Source organism: Dama dama, chromosome 11 (assembly GCF_033118175.1).
Source record: "Dama dama isolate Ldn47 chromosome 11, ASM3311817v1, whole genome shotgun sequence".
Lineage (NCBI taxonomy): Eukaryota > Metazoa > Chordata > Mammalia > Artiodactyla > Cervidae > Dama > Dama dama.
Window position 1 is genome coordinate 57910615 of NC_083691.1, and position 18964 is coordinate 57929578.

At 46.8% G+C, this 18964-nt stretch overlaps 2 protein-coding genes across 2 annotated transcripts; both read right to left on the reverse strand.

Annotated features, from left to right (window-relative positions):
• Positions 1 to 405: 405 nt before the first annotated feature.
• Positions 406 to 14256, reverse strand: IL1F10 (interleukin 1 family member 10). Its single transcript, XM_061156280.1, has 5 exons — positions 14235 to 14256; positions 3605 to 3664; positions 1301 to 1386; positions 899 to 1026; positions 406 to 618 (listed from the first exon to the last, which is right to left on the reverse strand). Exons 2-5 carry the CDS (start codon positions 3634 to 3636, stop codon positions 406 to 408), a joined length of 459 nt encoding a protein of 152 aa, XP_061012263.1. The 5' UTR covers positions 3637 to 3664; positions 14235 to 14256.
• Positions 14257 to 14784: 528 nt separating this feature from the next.
• Positions 14785 to 17885, reverse strand: IL36RN (interleukin 36 receptor antagonist). Its single transcript, XM_061156281.1, has 4 exons — positions 17846 to 17885; positions 16398 to 16483; positions 15231 to 15358; positions 14785 to 15056 (listed from the first exon to the last, which is right to left on the reverse strand). The coding sequence occupies exons 1-4, from the start codon at positions 17872 to 17874 to the stop codon at positions 14832 to 14834; spliced, it is 468 nt and encodes a 155-aa protein (XP_061012264.1). The 5' UTR covers positions 17875 to 17885; the 3' UTR covers positions 14785 to 14831.
• Positions 17886 to 18964: the final 1079 nt, after the last annotated feature.

Here is an 18964-nt window from a genome sequence, read left to right on the forward strand (position 1 = left end):
AGTTGGCAGGGCTGTGTTTCTTCCGGAAGCTGTAGGGGAGAATGCATCCCCTGCCCTTTTCCAGCTTCTAGGAACCACCTGCATTCGTTGGCTCACAGCCCCTTCCTCCATCTTCAAAGTTAGCAGCATTGCATCTTCCATTCTCTTTCTGACTCTCACCCTCCTGCCTCCCTCATATGAGGACCCTGATGATTAATCATGAAGGGTCCACTGGGATAACCCAGGATGGATTAGCCTTCACTTAATCACATTTGCAAAGTCCCTTTTTTGCCAGGTAAGGTAACATATTCATAGGTTCTGGAGATCAGGATGTGGAGTTCTTTGAGGGGGCCATTATTCTGCTCAACCCTCAGTAGGATGAGCTTGGCTTGGGAGCACCAGGCCAGAACCCAGCTTCCTGCCTCCCTACCGACTCTGTTCAAAGTAGAATTCAGTGCGGGCTGAGGGCTCACTCTCCTTGCTAAGTCGCATGGGCTGATGGGGTTCAGAGGAGCTAGAGAGGAACCAGCCAGGCCAGGCAGCAGCCTCGAGCCTGAAAGCGGGGCCCGAGCTTCTCTGGAAGAAGGTGAAGCGAATGGCCTCTTCTCCGCCCTTGTACAGGTCCTCGATGTTCACATCCTGTGGGAGCAAGGCAGAGGAGGCTGGATGGGGCAGCTGACTGTCAGCCCTCAAGGCTTCTGGGGCTTGGCCAATGAGGGAACCAAAAGGTGAGTCTTTTCCCAGGGAAATTCACTCTGCAGGTTCTAGAGGGAAGGATCTGGGCACTGGGTGCAGAGGGAGATGGTGGAAATCCAAACAAGAGGGACATGTGGACCTTGCTGGACCACAGATGGGCATAGAGATGCCAGAGCACCCTGGAGGTCTGTAGGGTCCCCCAGTACAGGGTGTGATTGCTCACCTCCAGCTGCAGGGAAGGCCCCTCCCCTGTCTCCACACATGCCAGGCAACGGCTACCTCCCTGAACCCCCAAGAAGATGGGGAACTTGGTGCGTTCAAGGCCTCTGTTGGGGAGTATGCAGATGGTCTCTGGGAGGGAAGAAGAGAAGAGAGCCAGGTGATGAGGGGACCCCAGATTACAAGCTCTTAAGCGAGCTAAAGCTTGGGCAGGAAGGAACTGGGCCAGGGCACAGCTGACCTAGGCCCTGCATACAGACTGGGACTGCCATCAGGGCCCTGATCCCTCACTGGGAGAGTTCTCCCTGCCTCAGTTCTCACTGTCACTGGAGACAGAAGGGGAAGGAGAGCCTGGGGCAGATGGAGTTTGTGTGAGTCCCAGGAGGTCAAGGCCCCAGATGCTCACCTGCATGACAGTTGTCTGCATCGGGATCTCCCATCAGGAACTGGCCATCTCTCATGTACAGAGCCTTCTGCTCTGCATCCTTAATTCTGGAACAGGAATCGACGCTGACTGCCCGCCCCCTTCAGACACCCCGGGCCCCACAGCCCTTTCACCCCAGGCTCTGAATGACCTGCTCATTGGCAGTTCTTCTGTGTTGAGTCCTGCCCCAGGCCATGGGTGTGAGGCCTTGTGCCATGGCCACAGAAGCGGAACCTAGAACCAAGATCACCTGCAAAGCTGACTGAGCCCTTTTGTAACCATTCCCAAAAGCCCCCCTGATCATTGCTAACAAGCTTCCTGACTCCCAATTAAGCAAAGATGCCTGTTCCAGTAAACACCCCATAACACCCCAACCAATCACCCAACACTATCCTTCCAGCGGGGATTGTCTTTGTTCTGAGGCTATAAGAATCAGCTATTAACTCAGGAAAACTATCTTTCCCTGGTCTGTCAGGAGGTCAGCCCACTGCACTCACAGTGTCCTCATTATATCTGCTCTTTGTTCTTAATAAACTCACTCCCTTCTGAAATGCTCTTCGTCTGGAAATTCTTTCCCAACCCACACTTAGACTGCCCCAACATCCTGCAGGTGAGAAGTAGGGATGCTACTCCATCCAAAAGTAGGTCAAGACCAGGTTAGCCATAGGCTATAGGAAAGTTCTCCTGGGGCTGGGCATTTTTCAGAGACTGCATCTCTGTCTTTACTGAGCTTGGCCCCTATCAGGCCCTCAGGGCAGTGATGGGAGCCAGGGTCTTCTCACTGAGGTGTACAGAGTTTTCCTGACCCTCCAGCCCTCCAGCATGCAAGTATATAAGGGGTGGGGGGGAGTAGGCCGCTTTGGGTGTACCAAATACAGATAGTCAGCAGAGAGTCAGAGCAGGGCCCTGATGACTGGCAGTGGGGTTGGCAGTGGTTCTAATGATAAGTGTGGGAGGGTAAACACGTGCAGGGAAGCTGAGAAGGAACCATGGTGAGTCTGTGCAGATCAAAGCCACGCCCACAAGGCTAACCCATTGCTGGCTGGTTTCAGAGATGGCCATCAGCTGCTCTCGGGCCTGGGGATGCTCCTTACCTTCAAGGGCAGAACTTCTGGGCCAACACCACTACCTCTAGGGGATTCTTCTTTCTTAGTAACAGCTAATTATAATACCCTGAGCTCATGACTGTATGTGTTTAAAGCAGGTTCCCTTGTATAATAAAAATGAAGATCTGAAAATAACCTGTTTTGGCAGCTAGCTGCCTCCCTCCAACCTCAACCACCCTGAACTGCCAGCCACATTCTGTTCAGGGACAGAACCCAGGCTAGAGACCCCAGAGAGCTGACATCCTGTTTTGTCATTTGCAGGCTCCATGCACATGTGTCTTGCCTTCTCAGCCATGCTGTAACTTCCTGGAGGCCCTGACCAATCCCCCATGTCTAGGATAGGATGGGGCCACAGAGAGGACAATCTTCCCAGGTGGCGTTAGTGGTAAAGGACCCACCTACAAATGCAAGAGACCTGGTTCAATCCTTGGGTCAAGAAGATCCCCTGAAGAAGGGAATGGCTACCCCCTCCGAGTATTCTTGCCTGGAGAATTCCATGGACAGAGGAGCCTGGCGGGCTACCGTCCATGGGGAGGGACTTAATCGCAAAGAGTCAGGCACAACTGAGCGACTAATACTCATGGAGAAGCTGAGGGAATGCATCCCAGGTGTTAACCCTATTTTATTTTTATTATGCCCAAACTCATTCCTTGAAGGTCTTGAGATAGTTTACAACAAAAAACACAGATAACAAAGTGGTAAATGAAAAGCAAAGATTCAAATATCAAATGAGATAAAAGTAAGAGTTAGAAGCCCAGAATGGGAGTAAAAACCACAGAGGTTAACATATAAAAATGCTATCATTAAGATGCAAAATTATCTCTGAGCTTTTAGAGAGCGGAGGCTGAAGCAGCACAGAGAATGTGAGTCTGAGTCCTAGTCCTGTGTGACATCAGGTACTTAATAACCTTTTTGAGCCTCAGTTTTCAAATCTATAAAATGGGTTTAATAACTCTCCCTTGTAGATTTCTCAAGATGAAGGCAAGGCAGTAGAATGGCTGGCTTCTTGCAGAAGCTCAGGGAAGAAAGCTCCTGTAATTACGATAAGTGCCTTAATTATGGGGCACTTGAGCTTTCTGGTGTGAGAGGGAACTTCATCCCTCTGACTCAGCCTTCTTTTCTTCTTCCTCTGTCATCCCCAGATCCCTGATTAGGAAAGGTAGACTCCAGGAAGACTTACATGTAGTATTTTGCCATGGGGAGGGAGCACATTCTTGTAAGCAGGGGTTACTGGTCCTTGCTGAAGGGGGAGAAAAAAGGGCTGTCAGAGTATGAATGGATAAAGAAGATGTCCATATACACAGTGGAATCATAGCCTGTCATAAAAAAGAATGAAATAATGACATTTACAGCAATGTGGATGGACCTAGAGATTATCATACTAAGTAAGCCAGACAAAGACAAATATCATATAAAATATTGCTTATCTGTGGCATCTTAAAAAATGATACAAATGAACTTATTTACAAAACAGAAAGAGATTCACAAACATAGAAAACAAGTTTATGGTTACCAAAGGGGAAATGAAAGGCATAAATAAAGAGCTGGGGATTAAAATATACACACAACTATATACAAAATAGATAACTAATAAGGACCTACAGTATAACATAGATAATTGTACATATATAGTGTTGCTGTTGTTGCGGTTTAGTCACTAAGTCTTGTCTGACTCTTTGTGACTCCATGAACCGTATGTAGTCCACCAGGCTCCTCTGTCCATGGGATTTCCCAGGCAAGAATACTGAAGTCAGTTGCCATTTCCTCCTCCAGGGGATCTTCCTGACTCAGGGATTAAATCCATGTCTCCTGCTTAGCAGGCAGATTCTTTACCATTGCACCAGGGGAAACCCATCTAACTGTCTATCTATCCATCTATCTATCTATGTATAACTGAATTACTTTCTGGGCACCTGAACCTAACACAGTATTGTAAATCAACTATAATTCAATTAAAATTTTTAAAAAAGAATGGCTGCAATTTAAAAAAAAGAAAAGGAAAAGAAGGGTGGTGGAGCTGGAGAACAGACACCCCAAGGGCCCTAAATCACCCCATCACAAGGCAGAAAGTTCTCACCAGGGACTTGTCTATCGCTGGCCTCTGAGTCCACCAAGGTGCCCCCAGCCCAGCCAGTTCCAGGCCCTCTGAATTGCCCTCCTTTGAGGCCATCCAGGAACACATCTAGCCGAGCTGGCAGGGGTGTGAGCCATGACCTGGGGCCAGCTCTGGGAAACAGGATGGAAGGTACCCCCAAAGAGTTCAGCCAAGAGACATTCCCCGGGGCTTAGATGGGGGTGGGTGGGCTCCAACCTCACAGTTTGAGGAAGAACCTGGTTTTGACCCTGACCCTGTCCCACTCCCCAGCCTGGCCTTAGAGACACCATCCTGACTTCCTCTGGGCAGCACTACTAGGAAGAACCTCCAGCCTGCACCAGGGGTGGGCAGGATCTCCCTGCAGTTAGAAAGCATTGTTCTGGGGGATGCTTTGCCAAGACTGTGACCTACCAGAGGTTATCCAAATTCCCCCATTCTATTCCAGATGGAAAACAGCACACACACGAGACACAGACTTGTGTTCTGGGGGAGAAATGGTCCAAAAACTGAAGCCAGTGACATCTATACAGATCCCAGACCACAGAGCTTCACACAGCTCTGCTCCTCCCAGATGGATCATCTGTCCCTAGAGCTTTTCCCTGAAATTACCACTTTCAATCCAGCACAGAAAGAAACCCAGAGCCAATCAGGGCATGAGGCTGGGAGGAGTTGGAGAAGAGTCCAGAAAAGTAAATACAAGGATGGCTAGGGCTGAGGCTAAAAAATAGATCTGATTCTCTCACCAAGGAAGAAGGGAAAGAGAAGAGAAGAGGAAAGAAAGCAGAAATGTAGAAGAAATGGGAGAAAGGTAGAAATGAAGAAGCAGGGCTCAGAGAGGGAGAGGGTGATACTGAGCAACATTTTGGGAATCTATAAGACGGAAGTCCTGCAGGACTTCCAACCATCTCAGGCTCCCTGAGCTCCTGACCTGGATGTTAGAAGGATGGCTGTAGTCAAGGTGCCTTATAGTATAGGAAATGCCACTTGATCACCTTGAACAAGTCATTTCCTCTCCCTCAGCTTTGCAGTGAGAGTTTGAGCGTTCGTGAGGACAAAGGATCATGGGACACCAACAGGAGTACAAATTCTGGATAGATGTTGGTGATGTGAATCAAGGTTTGAAGCATTCTGTGTACTTTGTAATTTCATCTGTTTTCCATATTCTAAGGGAAAAATAATGAATTGCCCAAGTATTTAATAATAAAGATGTTCATGTAATCATATTTTATAATAGCAAGAAATTGGAAATAATCTATCTGCCATAATAGGTGACTGGTAAAAATGGTAAATAAGAATGTGGAGGCTCAGTGATAAAGAATCTGCCTAGAACACAGGAGACATGGGTTCAATCCCTGGGTTGGTAAGATCCCCTGGAGAAGGAAATGGCAACCCATTCCAGTATTCTTGCTTGGGAAATCCCATGGACAGAGGAGACTGGCAGGCTACAGTCCATGGGGTCAAAAAGAGTTGGACACAATTTAGCGACTCAACAGCAACAAAAGTTATGGTAAATAAGAAAGTATGTGTACATGAAAGACAATGTTGTGGAAAAACATTTTATGATATATGAATGTTCAAAATACAAAGTGCAAAGTGCAGGTTATAAATAATATGTGCATTATGTTTCCATTTAAATCTACCCAAATACATAGAAACAAAGATGATCAATATTTTATAGCACATATCTATGGCTGATATGATTATGGGTGATTTTTATTTAATTTTAGCATTTCAACATTTTTCTTTATATGAATAAGAATTTCCTTTGTGAATGAATGAATGAATGAAAGTTGCTCAATAATGTCCAACTCTTTGCAACCCCATGGACTGTAGCCCATCAGTCTCCTCTGTCCATGGAATTCTCAAGGCAAGAATATTGGAATGGGGGAAGTATATGCTACGTTTCAATTTTTTGAAAAATGAAGTGTTCAATCCAAGTCATTAGTTTTCCAGAATGTGCCTGCCCATTGAATTACTTGGAGGACTCTTGAGAAGTACTGTTTCCTGGACTGAAGTTTCCTGAAGTGACTTAGTGATCAACTGGGCTGGGGAAATGGTACACAAGTTCGGTTCTTCTCACTCTTGAATGAACATATAAGTCACCTGCAGCTCTTGTTAAAATACAGATTCTGATTCCCTAGGTCTGGGGTGACCTAAAACTCTGCATTTCAAATGCAACCAAATGGTATTAATGCTGGACGATGCTTTAAGTATCAAAGGACAGATGATCCTCCAGCCCTTATAAGCTGACAGCAGCATGGCCTTGATGCAAACCCACTTGATGCTGCACTCACTCTCAGCCAAACTATTGGAGAAACTTTGGTTGGAGCGGCAGAAATATGGGCAACCTGGTGCTGTGCCAAGGGCTGGCTGGGGCAGACCAAGTAGAGGGCAAAGTGTGAGGCCAGACAGACAGGCTATGACTCCCCCTCTTGGTCAGTGTCAACTCAGAGCCAACAGAAATTCAAGAATGGTCCAGTCCAGCAGGATCTCTGGGACTCTAGAAGCCTCTTTTCCTGGTCTGGCCTCAAACCTGTGTCTCTCCTAAAGACCCCCAAATCAGGAATCCCTGCCTGGGGTCTTGGTATAGATTGAGATGTATAGAAGTGAGTAGGAATGAGAGGCCATCTTCTAGTTTATCAGAGAGGCTGGGTTCCTGGTGTGGAGCATCTGCCATAGTCCTTCCCAAAGTACCACATACTCCCCAAAGCTTTCCCTTCCCAATTGTCTCCAAGTGACCTTTCACTGGACATTAGGCTATAGCCCTCTCTGGGTACCATCTTTGGCTATCTCAGTTCCCATCAATTCACCTGTCCTGGACCCAATATCACCAAAAAATATCCCTGGATTTCCTCAAGCTCTTTTGCACATCACACTCACATTGATCTCACCCTCTCCTTCATCCTCCTACACACAGTCTTCATTGAATCTGTTCCCTCCAAGACCAATATTAACTTCTGTAGAGTCAAACCAAATGACTTTTTTGATTTGTCAGATCTTTGGCAACTGCCTCCCTTGGATCCCTTGATATTGATTCACACCTCTCCATTCTCTGCTCAGGTCCATTGCGAATTTTTCCCTTTTTGCAGGGGTCATCCCTAAACCTTGAAATCACAAGCCAACATCCTAAGCACTTCTCTTTCATATCCCATGGAGCTACAATCCATCCATTTCTACAGATGCAATGATCATCTTTCTCTGATGCCTCCCAAGCCCAGTTTGAACATCCTCCTTTATCTCCAGCAGCCTCCAGGATACCACCCTCTGGATATCCTGCCATCATTCTCAACCAAATGCATCTAAGGTCAAATTCATCTTCTCCTCCTCCAAGTCCATTCATCCCTCCCAGTATCATTTCTCTTGCTACCATAATATTCCTCTAGATAGTGAGATTCAAAACCTGAGAACTGTTGACAATTTCTCCTACTTTCTTGACTCTATGACAGATTTATCAACAAGTTCCAATAAATTATGTCTTCAAAATATAAACTTTGTTTTCTTCATAGCCATTAGAATTGTGACTATATTCCTGGTTTCTCCACCTTCAGTACAGCCCAACCTATCTGAGGTTTCTGGACTTGTATTCTAAGTACTGCTTTCATCACATCCCCACCCCACTATAGTCTACAGTGGTTTCCCATCATATGATACACTTTTCTAGGTATATCTCACTTCTCTTTGGACACTAAATCACCTCCCAGGCAATGAGACTTCTTTCTTATTTTTCTCATAGGTATTCTCAAAGTTATCTTTGATTTCCCTACCTCCAAAGTCATCCCATTCTATTGTTGTCCATTCAGATCTTTTGGCATTAAGGTCACTGGACATGGTATTATTATCTATAGTTGAGTATCTAGTTCCGCCAAGTTAATTATCAGCTCAGATATACAAGGTCATGTCACTTAACCTCTAATCTTCAGTTTCAGCATCTATAAATCATGGTATTAGAGTATGTGGTTATTAAAATTCTTTCCAGATCAAACTATCAGTGATTCTATGATTCAGTGTTTAAAGACTATTTTCTTTACTATTGCAATCCTACTCTGAACTCCCATGAAGTTTCATTGTGTTATTTATTATTTTATATGTAGACATTTATTTCCCTTTTTAAATTTAACAGGCTCTTTAGGCCACAAAATGTGGCTTGTAGCTCTCTCCACCTGCCCCAACTGAGGTACATCCATGCTTACAAGTAGGACATAGAAACACATACCGCAGATTCAAATGGAAGGTTGGTTCTAGACCTAACTCTATTACAAGTTTGTTTTGCCACCTTGGAAAGTCCCTTTTTGTCCCTAGGCCTCCAATTTCTTATCATTAGAATGAGAGGCTGGGCAAGATCAGTATTTTTCAAAAGTATTTTAAGTTTCAAAGAAAAGTTTTCATGGGACCCTAAGGAAAATTAGATGGATAAAAGGTACCTGTTTAGCAGAATTAGAGAGAAATGGAGATATGGGAACCCAGTTAGCATTGACCACTGAAGCAGGCACTGGGTGTATATGTCAGTCTCAACTTCCCAATTTATCCCTCACTCCACCTTTCCCCTTGGTAACCACACACTCTACTCTATATAAAATAGATAACTAATAAGACCCTATTGTATAGCACAGGGAACTCTACACAATATTCTGTACCTAAATGGGAAAAGAATCTGAAAAAAGAGTGGGTATATTTGTATATCTGGAGAAGGAAATGGCAACCCACTCCAGTATTCTTGCCTGGGAAATTCTATGGACAGAGAAGGCTCGTAGGCTAAGTCTATGGAGCCTTAAAGAGTTGGACATGACTGAGCAACTAAACAACAACTGAGGGAATGGCTACCCACTCCTGGAGCGGTTCCTGCCTGGAGAACTCCATGGACAGAGGAGCCTGGCGGGTTACAGTCCATGGAGTTGCAAAAAGTCAGACAAGAGTGAGCGACTTTCAATTTCACTGTGTTAATAGATATTCTCCCTGTATGCCTAGAAGGATCTGTGAGTCTGAGATCCTTGGAAATAAACAAATTAATTAACAAACCATGCCCTCATGGCAGGTCTGATGGATAGAAAAAGATAAACCATCAGTGGGGTAGCTGCAATAAGCCCACAGGTTTTTACACTGGAAACTTTGATTGTTTAAATAACAAGGACGTGTCTGGATGCCAGTAAAGAATGGACTCTTCCTTGGCCCTTGCCTCCCTGGCTACCTCTCAAAGATAGGGAGAGCCTGATGTTTCTCTCAGCATGCCAAGCTACTGACCCCAATTCTTTGGTGCCTCCTGAGTTGAAAGAAATGTCTTATGAAACAGGTCTCACTGGTTTGTACAAGGTGCTGACTGGCTGGTGAGGCCAGGGCCTGGTCTTGGGTGGCTGGGAAATTTCCCCTCCTTAGGGAAATTTGGGAGAAGGAAATGGCAACCCACTCCACTATTCTTGCCTAGAGAATCCTGTGGACAGACGAGCCTGGTCGGCTGCTATCCATAGCATTGCACAGAGTTGGACACGACTGAACTGACTTAGCATGCATGCATATATAACTGATTCACTTTGCTCCATAGCAAAAACTAACACAACAATGTAAACCAACTATGCATGCATGCACACACACTCAGTCACTATAGTTGTGTCCAACTCTTTGCGACCCAATGGACTATAGCCTGCCAGGTTCCTCTGTCCACAGGATTTCCCAGGCAAGAATACCAGAGTGGGTTGTCATGCCCTCCTCCAGGGGATTTTCATGACCCAGGGATCAAACCCAAGTTTCCTGCATTGCAGGTAGGTTCTTTACCTGCTAAATCACCAGGAAAGCCTGTAAATCAACTGCCCCCTCTCAAGGCACTGGGGCATCCCTAAAGAAAATCAAGCTTCATCAAACATTGCTGGGTACCACTGGCCTCAATGATTTCTTCTGAAATTACTAAAATCTGTGCTCCTTGAGGACTTCCCTGGTGGTCGAGTGATTAACAATCTGCCTTGCAATGCAGGGGACATGGGTTTGACCCTAATCAGGGAACTAAGATCCCACAAGGGGCAGAGCAGCTAAGCACTTGAGCCACAACTAGAGAGTCCGTATGCCACAACGAAAGATCCTTCGTGCTGCAACGAAAGATCCAATGCAGCCAAATAAATTTAAAAGTATTCAAAATTTTATTTAAATTCTGTTGCCCTAAACATTTAAAAACTTTAACATGACTTAGCTATACTTTCTCCTCAAATTCTTTCTATGTGCCCCTAGACTTATTTAGCATCCTATATCTACATAAAGGATACCTTGCTAACTAGAGAGCTTTCCAGGAGAAATCAAAGGGAGGTGGCCTATCAGAGATATTGACAGAGGGAGAAGAAAAGAGGAAAAAGAGAAAACACTGCCTTCTACCACTGACCTGCAGATCCTGGGTGCCTGGAACCTCCAATTGATTTCTCCAGGCTGTCTACACTGAGTTTATATTGCCTGATCAGGGTGGGACAGCCTGTAGCAATGTTTATAATTGGCTCCAGGATGGGGAAGAAAGGTGCTGGGATTTCACAAGGTCTTTGGCACAGTCCAGATAATAAGAAGGTGGGAACACTAATGAATATTTGTTAAAGGGGAGAGAGTCGCCCATAAAGCCTTAGCAGAAGCCAGGTGCTGGGACCCTGCTCAAAGCTACTGTCGTTAATACTGATATTGGTGGTTTTGGCAGCCAGATAAATGATGCTAGGGTCAGACATCTTCATATCACCTTCCCTTTGGTACCCATGGAGCTCCGTCTAGTCTTAGGGAAGAAGAAGAGGCAAGAGTGAGTGTGCCTGAAAGGCCTAAGGACAGATTTTTGTCCATAGCCAGGCTGTGACCATGAAGGCAATGTGAGAATGGGGGTTGTTGATATTGTGAATAGCCTCTGTTGGGAAAGATGAAAGGGATGTCTTTGTTTTTCAACAGGCTCTATTAGTTGGTACCAGCTTGATGGGGTGAATGTCTAAGGAAATCCACTACAGTCAGAAGACACTGACCTTAGATTTATCCTGGGATTGAGCAGGTGCTGTGTGCCCTAGACTACAAGGGCATATGACAGTGTGAGCGGGGCAGAGATGAAGAATACTTGGGCTTCTGATTGACATTGCTTAATTCAGCCCATCCATCCACTCATCTGTCCATCCATCCATCAATCCATCAGTTCATCTACCCATTCATCCATCCAACCATCAGTACATCTACCCATCCACCCATCCATCTGTCCATCTACCCATCCATCCATCCATCAGAATGTCTACACATCCAACCACCCATTCATCCACCCACTTACAAGGGGCAGAGACACTTAGGCATAGTATTCTCTGGGGACCAACTGCTTTATTGTAATTCTCCCTCATGGGTCATTTGCAAAGTTCCATAAAGAGCTCGGTGAGGACATGGGAGAGGTCAGTCCTATACCCAGATGTCTGCAGAGTGAGCAATGAAAAAAGATGGGCAAAGGTGGAAACAGATTTCTGTTTTTTAAGGCCAATAGTCATTCTTCACCCCTTCTCCCAATCTCTTGTCCCCTCAATGGAAAAGTTCAAAGCACAGGGTATTTTACCAGGCAACCAATCAGTGCTCACTGAGCATTCACAAGACCTGTAACAGAGGCATCTAAGACATGGTCCCTGTTATTAAGTAGCTTTACAGTCTGACTGGGGAGCTAAGTCATAAATACTTGAAAAGACCAGACTCTCTAATCTCTGAGCCCAGGGGATACTGAACACAATAGAGGGGAGAACCTCCTTGAGTAGAAAGATAAATTCCTAGAATTGAAAGGGCTTTCGCCCTTTATATAATTCCTCCTCTTTCACTACTCCTGTCAGCACATCCCTGCTAAAGTCCTTTTGAATTCTATCAGCCTACAGGTGATACAGCAATCACACTTGAAGCTGGAGAAAGCTTCAAGAATGAGGTAGAATTTCAGCTGCTCCCTGCAGGGTGGGTCCATTTCGACAGGTAGAAGAGGGTGAAAGAATATTCTGGGTGGAGGAATAGTCTCCATATTCGACACTCTCTGGACTCCAATAATTTGCCAAACATTAGTAAGGTGCTTGGAAACAAGCTAGGACAGACTTGACCTTGAGGTGATCTCAGGAGCCTCAGATCCCAAGTCAACTGATTCCAAGGAGGGGGAGTTAGCACAAAGCACTGTCAGAGCTGATGACCACGGATCTCAACTCAGCAGGGGCTCCTGGGAGTCAATGATATGAGACCTTTTCTGGGCATGTGGGCAGACAGTGTGAACCAAGTCTGTTCTCAGGGGCCCTGAGAGGCCTGTGGTAGCGGCTTGCTGTCTGCTGCCTGAGGCTTTATGCTGCTTCTGGGCTGAAGCTGCTGAGGTCCCTGGAGCCAGACCCTCTGGCCTGGCCTCTCCCTCGCTGATCCTTCAGCTGCAGCTGAACCTGCCAGGCTGGTCTGACTGGTGAGGTGCAGAGGGGACATGTGGAACTACCATTCGGGCCCCTCCTCTGGCTTCTGCTGTGATTCCCCATGGTTCAGGCAGGGACCCTGGAGTCACAGCCTCTGGCCCATATGTCTGAAGGTGCAAAGGGAGCTGAGAAAGATCTAAACCTTGTGGAAACAGAATATTCAACCAATTTAGTATGGTCAGCTTTTTAAAAAAAATATTTATTTCACTCGGCTGAGTCGGGTCTTAGTTGCCACGCGTGGGATTTTGTTATGTTACGTGGAATCTTCCATTGCAGTACACAGACTCTCTAGTTGTGTCACTTGGGCTCCAGTAGTTGTGGCACAGGGCCTTAGTTTCTCTGCAGCATGTGGGATCTTAGTTCTCCAACCAGGGATCGAACCCATGTCCCCTGCATTGCAAAGCAGATTCTTAACCACTGGACCACGAGGGACGTCCCTGATCAGCTTTTCAAGTTTGATGTTTGGGGAAATAAAAGGACTGGTGTTCATTTTGACCAGGGCAATAAAAGTACTGGAGAAAATTGCAATCAAAATAAAATAAATGATTTATTTCTCTTCCCCTCCATACTAGTCATGTATTGCTGGGTAACAAGTGACCTGACCCCAAACCTTAACAACATAAAGCAGGAACACTTATTTTCTCAGAGTTCCTAAGGACTAGGCTGAGCTTAGCTGGGTGATTCTGCTTCAGTCTCTCACTAGGTTAGAGTCAATCACAGGCGCATCACTTGAAGGCCTAGCTGGGCTGGAGGCGGAGCTACTGTCAAGTTCACTTGTGTGGCAGTTGTCAGGAGCCTTCGTTTTCCACCACTAGGTCTCCTTATAGGGCTGCTCACACATAGCAGGTGGCTTCCCCCAGAGCAAGTGAACAAAGAAACAGACCAAGATAGAAGCCACAGTGTCTTTTATAACTTAATCTCACAAGCGACATAACATCACTTCTGTTGTGTTCTATTGGTCATGGAAACAACTGTGATTCAATGTGGGAGGAAGCACAGGGGTGGGGCATGAATACCAAGCGACTGGGGATCATCAGCCACTCCAGCTTCATTGTAGAACAATTAGAAAATACAGATAAATAAAAAGAAGGAAAGAAAAATCACCTCTAATAGCATTACCCTGACATTGCTAAAATGGAAGTCAACTCTTTCAGACTTTTGTTTCTATGCAGAAATATATATAAATAGGTTTTTTTCATTAAATTGCAATTAAAAATATGCTACTTTGTAACTCATTCTTCTCGCTCAATATGTCATGAGCATCTTTCTGTGTGAAGATACATCAGTATCTTGGGTTTTAATTGTACCTTGGGTTTCAAAAGGTATGACATGCCCATCTTCCGTCTTCTGAGTTGGAGCCACTTCCTCAGACACCACTACCCTCTCCCATCCATGGCTGAAACATGAAGGTAGAGATGGAAAAGGCAGCATATGATGGTGGCTGAATTAAAGAGAAAGGGACAAGGTCTGAGTCCTCAACTCTATGACCACTCTCCCTCTTCTGCACAGTGGAGACCTCGTGTGTGTGGCCAGCTGGTGGCCCTGATAGGCTCAACTAGAGATGTGCTGCCCTGTGGGGCTCAAAGCTACCAGGTAAGTTATCAAAAAGCATGGAAGGTTTCCACCGCTCCCCTGACCCTGACTCATTAGAGGTTTATTTCATGGGACTTTTTCAAGGATTCACACCAGTAGTGCCAATCAGCAGAAGAGGAAACTGTAGAAAGCCCCAAATCTCAGAAGGATTTACCCAAACTGGGAAACAAGGGCAGGAAGAGTGGCAGTATGCCCAGCCCTCAAAAGTGGGGGCCATGAGGGTAGAGGCAGAGTGATCACCACAGGTGTCCTCCTATGCCTCCAGCCCCTGCCAGAGCTGGCCTTCCAGGGAGCCCTGGAGACACATTGCCCTAGTCACATTGCTGGAAGTAGAAGTCAGTGATGGGCTCGTCCCAGCTGGTGTCCTTCAGGAGACGGGTGATCTGCAGCGGCTGGTCAGCTTCAGGTACCGTGCAAAGAAACCAGCCTGGGTAGGCAGCCGACTCAAAGCTGGAGGTGAGCCCCGTGTCCCGCCGGTAGAAGGTGAATTTCTTAGACTTCTCAGCACTATGATAGAGCTCCATGATGTTCACTGGCTGCAGGCAGAGGGCATGACAGGTGAGAGACAGGAGCAAGCGGAAGGACACAAGGAGGCAGAGCCGCAATCAACAGAACGCTGCGAGGGAGAGGTGCCCCAGCCACAGCAGCAGCAGCAGCAGTATCTTTGACTTAGTGAAGCCACATGGTGAGGCTGCCCCGACAGGACCCACCTCTAGTTTCAGGGTTGGTTCCTGCCCTGTCCCACACGACAGGCATTGGCTCCCACCCTGGACGCCCAGGATGACGGGAGAGAGCTTGGCATCCAGAGACCGATTGGGGACAACGCTGATCTCCTCACCTAGAGGAAGGAAGGGGATGAGGGAAACTTGACTGCTCTTCCTCTCTCTCCCCCACTGTGGGCTGAATCAGACACTCTCCCACTAGGCTAGTCAGAAGGGGAGCTTCATAGCAACTGCCATGTAGGGAAGGGTGGTCTCCTAAGGTGATCCAGTGAACGTCAAGACACATAGGACCTTGAAGATGGTATTATCTTCCACCCCCACATCCACTCCCTTGTCCAGGGTCAAAACTTCAAGTCTCCAAACCCCAAGGGAAATTTGATCACCTCTTTCAATGTCCCTTGACCCTCCAGACTTTTCTGTAACCTGTCTTGATAAAACTCCCAATTAGAGTTATTTGGACATCTTTCTACCCTCCTGTGAGAGTCCTGAGATCAGAAAAGGGTCTCATTCCTCTCTGTATAATTCCTCCATCTCTCTCTCTCTCTCTCTCTCTCTCTTACACACACACACACACACACACACACACACACACACACACACACACAACCTCACAGAGAGCTCTACCTGGCCCTAACACCTGGTGAGAGTGTTCCAGGTGTGTGCTGCTTAGTGAGCAGTCCCAGTCAGGCTGTGTGGGGCAGAGTGAATGAGCACGAAGCCAGATGGTGCCACCTGCCCCTCTAAGTCGCGCCACTCTGAGTGACCAAGGACTCTCAGAGAGCCAAGGGGACCCAGAGTAAAGAGGCAGTAAACCCCCTCTCACATGGGAGTAAAGATTTAGACAGCCTGCGTTAGTGCCCTCCTCAGCAAGAACTATCAGGAAAAGGGATGTTGGACGCAGCTTCACCTACCGAGGAAATGACAAAACAGCCATCTCAGAAAAGAATTCCACCTCTATATAGAGGTTTCCAGTGTATGGCGCAAGCTGGAAAGTGTAGTATTTCACTTGTCCTTGCTCAGAGCCTGGTTTTTTGACACCCTATCTACTGTGTCAGGTCTGTAGGTTTGTGCCAGTGTTTTTTAAGCCCTCTTCAGAGCCCCTCCCTCTGAGCATATAGAGACCTAGGGAAGTAAGGTCAGGTTTTGGCCACCAACCTTTAATGACCTTCCCCGCTTGTAGGCCTCCAGCTAGAAGCTGATTATCATGCAGGTAAAGCACCTTCAATGCTGCATCCTTCATTCTGAAATATCAGGACAGGATGACATTCAGTTAGGGGAGGGGTTGCTCCAGCTTACCTGGGCTCTCGAGACTCCGCCAATCTCAGGCACTATCGCCCTCTCTTCCCACTGAGCCGGAACTAATGGCACAGCCTTTTTTTCCCACCCCTGGGGATACATGCCTATCACCAGGACAACACCACAGCCTCCCACCTGAGTCTGGGACTTTCTCCTTCACCCTTTGCAATCTTTTCTACACTAACCAGACGTTGGAAAGGAAACTAAACTGTGGGTCAGAGTCCCGGGTTCTCATCCTGGCTCTGCCACCATCGTCACAATAGACAAATGGTTCACTCTCTCTGGGCCTGAGTCTCCTCATTGCTAAACTAAGAAGATAGGATAGATGCTGTTCAGGCCTTTTCAAGGTTAAAATGTGCCTTGATCAACTTCCACCTTTACTTCCTCTGCTTGGTGCATTTATTAATATTTCCACTTGGCTATATAGTCCCTACTATGTGAAGGATTTCTTTACATTTAAAATTCTTTCATTTTGCTTTTCAAATTTAATTCACATTTACAATCTCAGTTGATTTTCTGACATCCTGTGAGGTGAAAAATGTACTCTGAAGGGGGTTCTTCCAGATGTCATATGGAAAAACAAAGTATGCGATATACAAATTGGCTAAATGTTGGCTAAACACAAAGAAATCTCTACTTCAAAGTAACTAATACACTGAGTTGTGCTACAATCCTCTTCGAAGGGGACCTAGAAAGCCTATTTTCCACATTTCCTTGACCAAAGAGCACCACTGTATAAAGCCACTCATAAGACTGGCTTTTCTTGGGGGGCAAGCTATACTAGACCCTAAGCTCAGTGAGAACAAGATTCTGCTCAGTCACTGTTCCAAGTCCAGAGTGGAGCGCCTGACTCACCACAGGTCAGCGGACAGACAGACTGACAGAAGAGTTTTGCTAACGCTGTTTTGTTCCAAAGGGCAGTAAGAAGTAGTGCCTGGATTGACTTCACTTCACCTCATCGGAGGGTGGCGATGGGGACGGTGGCTGGGGGCGGGGAAAGGCGGGGATGGTAAGGTAACAGTAGGGATCCAAGCTCGTAACTGCCTTTCTCATTACGATGGACGATGGACGAGGCCACAGCTCTTTTCTCATCAGGTAACCCCCAAGAGGGAAGCCTGCCCCAGTCTGGAGCGGCTGGGAGAGATGGTCTAAAGACAAGGAGGTGGGTGCCTATTCACACCTTTCCAGACGCCCCCACTGTAGGCAATCCCGAGCACCCCTTCAGTGGAAAGACTGGAAAACAGGTCTACCGGGAAGTCGTGCCCCCTCGCGCTGGACACGAACCAATCAGAGGCTCAGATACTCACCGGAAGCACAGTGCCCCGCTCAGGACCATCTCGAGCTTCCCAGCTTGTAGCCACTCCTATTTTGAGATAACAGAAAATCTTAGGTGAAAATGGAGGTTGAGCTGCAGGGGACCTGGGCCCCCTGAGCCCTCCCCGCCTCCCTCCTCGACCCTCTGCCCTGGCATGGGAAGAGCCCCCAAGGAACAGGGGAATTCTAGGTCTGGGGTCAGGAGAGGCAAAGCCCAGTTCCCTAGAGGACACCTCAGAACGCTCCTTTCTCCTGACGGAGCCCGTGCTGTCTGCCTGTTCTTCCAAGGTTGCCTCAGCCCTTTTAATGATCCCTAGGGAGGGGCCCCTGAAACTGGCTCAGTCTCGGGAGGAGCAGGATTGCCAGAGTGATTTCATACCACCTTAAGCTTCCAGAAACACTTGCCTGCTCATTATCTCTCTCAGAGAAGGAAACTTCTGGAAACAGTCTTCTTCTTCGATCAATTCTGAAGAACTTCCAGGGGTTTTCCAGCCCTTTGTGATCACTGAGCTCCTAGACATCTGGCCCTGCCAGACCCAAGGGCAACATGCAGTGAGCTGCTCAAGGAAAGCAGAGTTTAGAACAACCCCCTTTCCGCCTTTCTCCCTGCCGCCTTACTTCTCTCCCTCTTTCGTTTGCTCCCTCCTTCCCTTCCCTTCTTCCTCTTTCCTGTCTGCCTGTGCCAAGACTATGGAAAATGCTGGAGGTGGAGCTCGCCTGCTTAGATACTGTCAAGAGTATATATTCGTTGTAGAAAAACCTGAAAATCCAGAGTGACCAAAAAAAAAAAAAAAAAAAGAATTCTCATCTCCAGCTTGTGTATCATCAGCAAACCAAGAACAATAGTTTTTCCTCTGCCCATACATACCTGTAACCATCACTTTACACATACTGTATCCCAGATGTGCTATGTTTAGTCTCTCTGTCCTGTTCGAGTCTTTGCGACCCCATGGACTGTAGCTCGCTAGGCTCCTCTGTCCATGGGGATTCTCCAGGCAAGAATTCTGGAGTAGGTTGCCATGCCCTCCTCCAGGGGATCTACGCAACCCAGGGAAAGAACCCAGGTCTCCCGCATTGCGGGCGGATTCTTTACTGTCTGAGCCACCTACACT